Source organism: Ceratotherium simum, chromosome 14, assembly GCF_057802395.1.
Source record: "Ceratotherium simum simum isolate JZ-2026a chromosome 14, ASM5780239v1, whole genome shotgun sequence".
Classification (NCBI taxonomy): domain Eukaryota; kingdom Metazoa; phylum Chordata; class Mammalia; order Perissodactyla; family Rhinocerotidae; genus Ceratotherium; species Ceratotherium simum.
In genome coordinates, this window is record NC_141913.1 from 50,370,263 (window position 1) to 50,376,342 (window position 6,080).

General features: G+C 44.8%; 1 protein-coding gene across 1 annotated transcript in view; it reads right to left on the reverse strand.

Moving 5' to 3' along the window:
* Window positions 1-3,342, reverse strand: part of VPS4B (vacuolar protein sorting 4 homolog B) — a 28,359-nt gene extending 25,017 nt beyond the window's left edge. Inside the window, exon 1 of the mRNA XM_004422604.3 lies at window positions 3,089-3,342. Coding sequence (XP_004422661.1) covers window positions 3,089-3,115 — 27 coding nt within the window. The 5' untranslated portion in view covers window positions 3,116-3,342. The remainder of the gene's footprint in view (window positions 1-3,088) is intronic.
* Window positions 3,343-6,080: the final 2,738 nt, after the last annotated feature.

The following is a 6,080-nucleotide window of genomic DNA, read 5'->3' on the forward strand; positions in this document are numbered from 1 at the left end:
CTCCACAGCAAAGCCCCAAAGAGAACCCCAAGTTCAGTTACCTAACTCCCTCTCTGCAGCCTTTAACCCTAATAACAGACACCCGGATGCAACCTCCTCCTCTGCCCTTCATGGCACCATTCTCTCGTGGTTTTACTCTTGACTGTGTGATGACTATTTTCAGGTTCCCCTTTTTCTCTCCCTAAACGCCAACATGCCATAGCATTTCTGCCTTGGTCCTTGTTTTTCCTCATTCTATTAACTCTCCAAGATGCCCATAACCTCTGCTACCATCTGTATACTAATAATCCCAAATCCTTATTTCTAGCCCAGCCTTCTCTCTCTAGTTCTACACATATGTATCCAATTGCTCACTGGACATTTCCACTTGACTGTCCCCATAGGCATTCCAAACTCAAGAAGTCCCAGACCACCCTGGCCCCAAATATCCCTCATGTAATCCCAGAACCAACGCCTACCCACTCAGCTATCCAATCTAGGAATCTGGGGGGAAACGCAAACTCTTCCTCCTCCCTCACTCTCTAAATGCAGATCCAAGCCTGACTGTTCTTCCTCTTCACTTGTTTCAGATCAGTCCTTTCTTCTTTATTCCAACAGGTACCACACTGCTTTGGCCCTCACCATCTCCCATCACTCAGAACCCTGACTAATGGGTCTCCCTGCTTCCAGGCTTGCTACCAGTCCAGTTGTCCCCTGCACACACATGAGAGTTTCGTTCTCAAACAAAAACCGGAGCATATTACCTTCCATGACTCCCCATCTACAGCAGGATGAGGACCAATCATCTACGCATGGCACACACCGCTCCTCATGACATGGCCAAACTAGACTTGTCCTCCCACCTTGCACACACAGTTCCAGTCATACCAAACTATCAAGACCACCAAGACAACTAAGACTTCATGCCTTCGTATACGGTGTACTCCCCCCTTCAATACCCTATGCCACTGTCTCCCTGTAAAACTTTAGCTTCTCCAAGATTTAGCAGTCATGGTTCCCCCTGCTGCAAAGCCCTCCCCAACCCCTCAGGCAGCCTATTCCTGTGCTTTCCCTGGATTTCCACCGCCTCTTGTACATACTTCCAAAGGTCACACAGTATCCTATTAGTCACTTTATATGTCTGCTTTCACATCAAAATATAAGCCCTTGGAAGTCAAGGGTCATATATTTCTTTTATGATTCCCCAAGACTCAGCAAAACGTGTGGCATAGCGAACACTCAAAAAATATTTAGGACTGAGTAAACTTTGAGTTCTATGCATACTGCATTACTAGCAATTTCTCCCAACCTTCTCCAAAGGTTATTACACTCCTAGACTGAAGCATATGTTCTTTTTCTCTGCCTGGAATGCGTCCCACTTTCATGTCCAAGGAGGCATAATTTTGTAGGGAAAAAAGCACCAACTTGTAAGCAGACAGACTTGGACTTAAAACTATCTCCAACACTAATTAGCTGTATGTCTTTGGGCAAATCATAACCTTAATAAGCTTTGGTTTCTTGTGAAATTGGAATAATACTCACCTTGAAGAGTTGTTTTGAGGATTAAATGAGATCACATCAAACACCACACAGACAATTCATGTCAGTACCTTTCACTTTATCTAAGCTCACATCACCTCCTCTGTGGAACATTTCTCATTTGTCCTTAAAGAGTTAGATATGCACTAGCCTCTACTTTTATTACGACATTTATTGCATTATATTATAATTTTGATTTTTAGTCATCTGCATTCCTCCACTAGATTATAAGCATCTGGCTACAGGGATTTTTGCCTTGTTCGGTGGGAAAGTTATTTATCTGAATATTCTTCATACAAATTTCCTAAATTAGAAAGTTGAAAAGGTTGAATGAGAAAGCACACCCGTGAACCAACCACTAACAGAACTATAACTCAGCATCTCTCCCTGTTTAACACATGCAACTACGCCTTTAATATGGGTCAACCTCTAGCTGATTCACTGAAGAACATCCAACAATCCAATTCAGATATGACACAAACTGATTACAGAATGAAACGGAAAACCTTGCAAAAGAAGAAAGGTATCAGTAAATGGATGAAAATCATGTTGTAGAATGCCCAAATCACATGCAAATGCTGGACAAATGAAAAGCTGGTGGAATAAAACTAGTTAACTGACACACCAACAAGGACGATGACAAGATTGGCATTTCAAAATAACTCACCTTTGATACTCAAGGCAACAATACTTTTATCAAATAACCAACACTGTTTCCGAGTACATTTACTCAAAAGACCCTTTCTGAATGGGGTTACAAAAAAAGTGAGGTAAGACTGTCGTATCTTAGTATTTCACGCTACTCTTTTGTCCCAAACTGACCTAGTGGACTGAGAATCCTCAAGGCTTAAGTCACACTGCAAACCCCAGTGAAGCCCCAGATCTATTTTGGGGATGGGAGACACTATTTCATAAATTTCTCTTCTTGACTTCCACTCCACAAGAGGTCTAACGATTAAGTCTCAACTCTTAGGGTTCCATAATTTATGTACAAAAAAACCACTGTGTTCACCGCGGCGGGGATGGGGAGGTGGAGCCACAAAGGAGTTTAAGAATACTTCCTGATTTTACACTACATTTTGCGAGCTATAGGAAGAGTGCACGCAAACGCATATGCTCAATGAATTGACAGATTCCAAGACTGTTCTCACGTTTCTATCCATTTGACAGCTCGAAAAGACGGGCTTTGCTATACCAGCCTGAGAAACTACGGGAGGACTAGGACTATCCTATTTTCAAGTGGTCCAGAGCAGTGCTTTACAAACATTACGTTCTTTCCTCTCTCCCTTACGCTGACTGGAGCATCTGTGCCACTCGTTCACAGCTCTGCCCAGTTCAGTTCAACTCGGCTGGCTTGAGAAGGAAAAAAAAAAAAAAAAGGCCTCAACAAAAGTCAGGAGTCTCCCAAAGCTCGGGAGACCCCGGAAGCCGGCGGAGAGCGCCGGCGCCGCCCTCCTCTGCCCCTCACCAGGGGCGCGGCCGCTTCCTCCCTCCTCCCTGCCCCCCGGCCCCCGCCCCGCGCCTCCCCTCGGCTCCGGCTCTCCAGGGGGCGGGAGAAGAGCAGTGATACCTGGAGGTTTTGCGAGGAGGATGCCATGGCGCAGACCTGAGGCGCTTCCCTGGGGAGGAAGGAGGGCAGAGGAGGCCAACAGCGGCGACGTCAAGTCGCGGCCGGTGTGGCCCCAAACGTGCGCAGGCTGGTGGCTCTCGTACCCCCAGCGACGGCCTCCCCTTCGGAACTTGTTCCAAAACAACACTGCGCTCCAAGAACCACCCTACGCTTTTCACAAAACTTCCGCAATACCGACCCCCCTCCGGGCTCTAGTCCCGCCTCTGGCTTCGGCACTTCCGTTTTCGTCATCAGCATGCGCGCTACCAGGCCTCAGCCACCCCGGTCTCGCCTCAGCCTGCGGTCTCGCGAGGCCGGGAGCCCGTGGAGGCCTGGTGGAAGTCGCGCTGTGCGCAGGCGCCTCTAGCCTAGGGGCGGAGAGGCTGTTGCCGGCCGGGAATCGTTCTGCTTTCTACTTTTTCCTGTCTTATACTTTGAAATGAGTTATTGGCTCTGGCTCCTTTCACTGCACATCATGGAGCGTGCTTTGTCGCTCTAATGGCTTTTGAGTGAAAAAGTCATCCCGTCTCCTAGACCCACTGTTCGGGGACTTTGGGCCCGCCTCTGTGCCTCATGCACTCCGTTTCCTCTGTAAACTGGGGTAATTATGGTCTCTAGCTCAGCGCTTGTTATTGCTCACATTTTACGCTTCATCCAACAAGCATTTTTCCATGGTCGTTGTCATGGCTCTGTGAGGCCCTGTGAATATTAATATCTGTATGGCCGCTGCCCTCGATGACCTTACCGTCTGATGGGGAAGCAGCCTCCTGAACATAAGTCTCTTGAATCTGGTAGATCAGATATTGTTTGTTCCAGTTATAGTTACAAGGGAGGTTAATAGCTTGAGAGGTCAAGTTGTTTACACGAGATCACATAAATCAGGGATTAGTGGCAGAACTAAAATAAGACTTTTTCTAGGCCTTTCTATTGTGTGCAGCCACAATCCTCTTTTTTTTCTTCCTTTCGTAGTTAACCTTCTCAGAGGAAAGCAAAATAGATGTTTCACCGCTCCACTCACTCCCTGATTCTTTCCAATCAGCTGGCATCTCCTCAATAGTTAAAGTACTCCCCTCCTCCTTCTTGTTTGATATTGTCAACTACCCAGTTCTTGAAATCTGTAGTGTCCTAATGTTCTTTTCTGTATCTCCTTCTTTGTCTCCCTTTCTTACTCCTAAGAGCAGAATTTCCTCAAGAATCTGATGTCCTATTCTCTCTCCCTACTCAATCTCGACTCATTTTATCCCCTTCCTGGGCTTCAGATATGGCTAGAATAGAAATGGCTTGAAATCTAAATCTCTGGGCCTGTCCTGTCCTCTGCCCAGCATTTACAACTACCTCCCAGAGATCTCCAAAAACCATAGGGTTTCCCACAAGACAAATTCAGCACATTTAAAGCCAAATTAATTATCTTCTACCCTAAACTTCCTTCTCTGGTTTCTTCTTCTTAGAATGATATCAGTAAATCTCCATCATCAGGCTCAAAGCTCAAAGCCCTCTCTCTGCCTGCATCTACCAGTGCTCCTTCCCACCCCTTGTCCCCTTCCAGTTACTGATAAAATACTGTAGGGACTCCAGCCCTTAGAACGTCAGCACATAATAGACACTTAATAAGTACTAAACCATTTAACTGAGCTGCTTAAAATAAGTCTCTGGTTCCTTATGGCTGACTACCAAACTTGATTTTGCCTGCAGATACAACCAGAATCCAATTTACCTTTCAATTCAATCCCTAAAAGTTCACTGAACTCTCACTAAATGTAAGTCTACTAGGCATTAGGAAACTATGAACATGGATGAGATATAGTCTTTGCCAGTTAGAAGTTTACAATTTAGTGGAAAACACAGACACATGATAGTGAAAAGAAAATTCACTGAGATATTTATTGAGTACCACTGTGTGCCAAGCTGTTTTAGATGCTGGATCTGAAACAAACAGGCAAAAACTCCTCTTTGCTCACCAATAATAAGTCATGTTGATATCACGTACCCCCTAACATACAATGAGGAGGGTATCATCTGTGGTATTCTCAAAAATCCATAACCTCAGTCTAATCATGAGAAAACACCAGAAAAACACAAATTGAGGGTTTTTCTGCTTCTACAAAATACCTAACCAGCGCTCTTCAAAAACGTCAATCATGAAAGATGAAAGACTGAGAAACTCACAGATTGCAAGAGACTAAGGAGACGTGACAACTAAATACAAAATGGGATTCTGGATTGGATCCTGGAACAGAAAAAGGACAGTGGAAAAACATAAAAATCTGACTAAAATCTGTATTTTAGCTAATAGTGTTATACTGATGCTAATTTCTTAGCTTTGATAGATATACCATGGTTATTTAAGATGTTAACAGTAGGGGAATTTGGGCGAAGAGTTTACGGGGATTGTTTCTATATCTTTGCAACTCTTTGGTAATTATTTAAAATATAAGTTAAGAAAAATTCCCATTCTTTGGAAGCTTATATTATAGTAGAGTAGAAACTTTTTACCTTTTACATGTGTGAGATAATAGGAAATATATATTGGTCTTTGCTCCTGGTTCCTGGCACAGAGCTCCTGAACCCTTGTCATTTCCTGGGTGATAAGAGTGTTTTGTTTTAATGAGGTGACTCTGGGTGGGCTCCTGGATGGCTCCTGGATGGGGTCTGGTCATCAGAAAGACCAAGCCGTGATTAGAAGCTTGGAATTTCTAGCCTCAGCCCGCATTCTCTTGAGAAGGGAGAAAGGCTGGAAATGGAGTTCATGATCCATCATGCCTATGTGATGAAGCCTCCGTAAGATTCCAAAGGGACAGGATTCGGAGAGCTTCTGGGTTGGTGAACACGTGGAGGTGCAGGGAGAGGGGTGCGCCCGGAGAGGGCATGGAAGCTCCATGCCCCTTTGCACGTCCCTTGCCCTGCACATTTCTTCCATCTGCATCTTCAATTATATCCTTTTATAATAAACCAG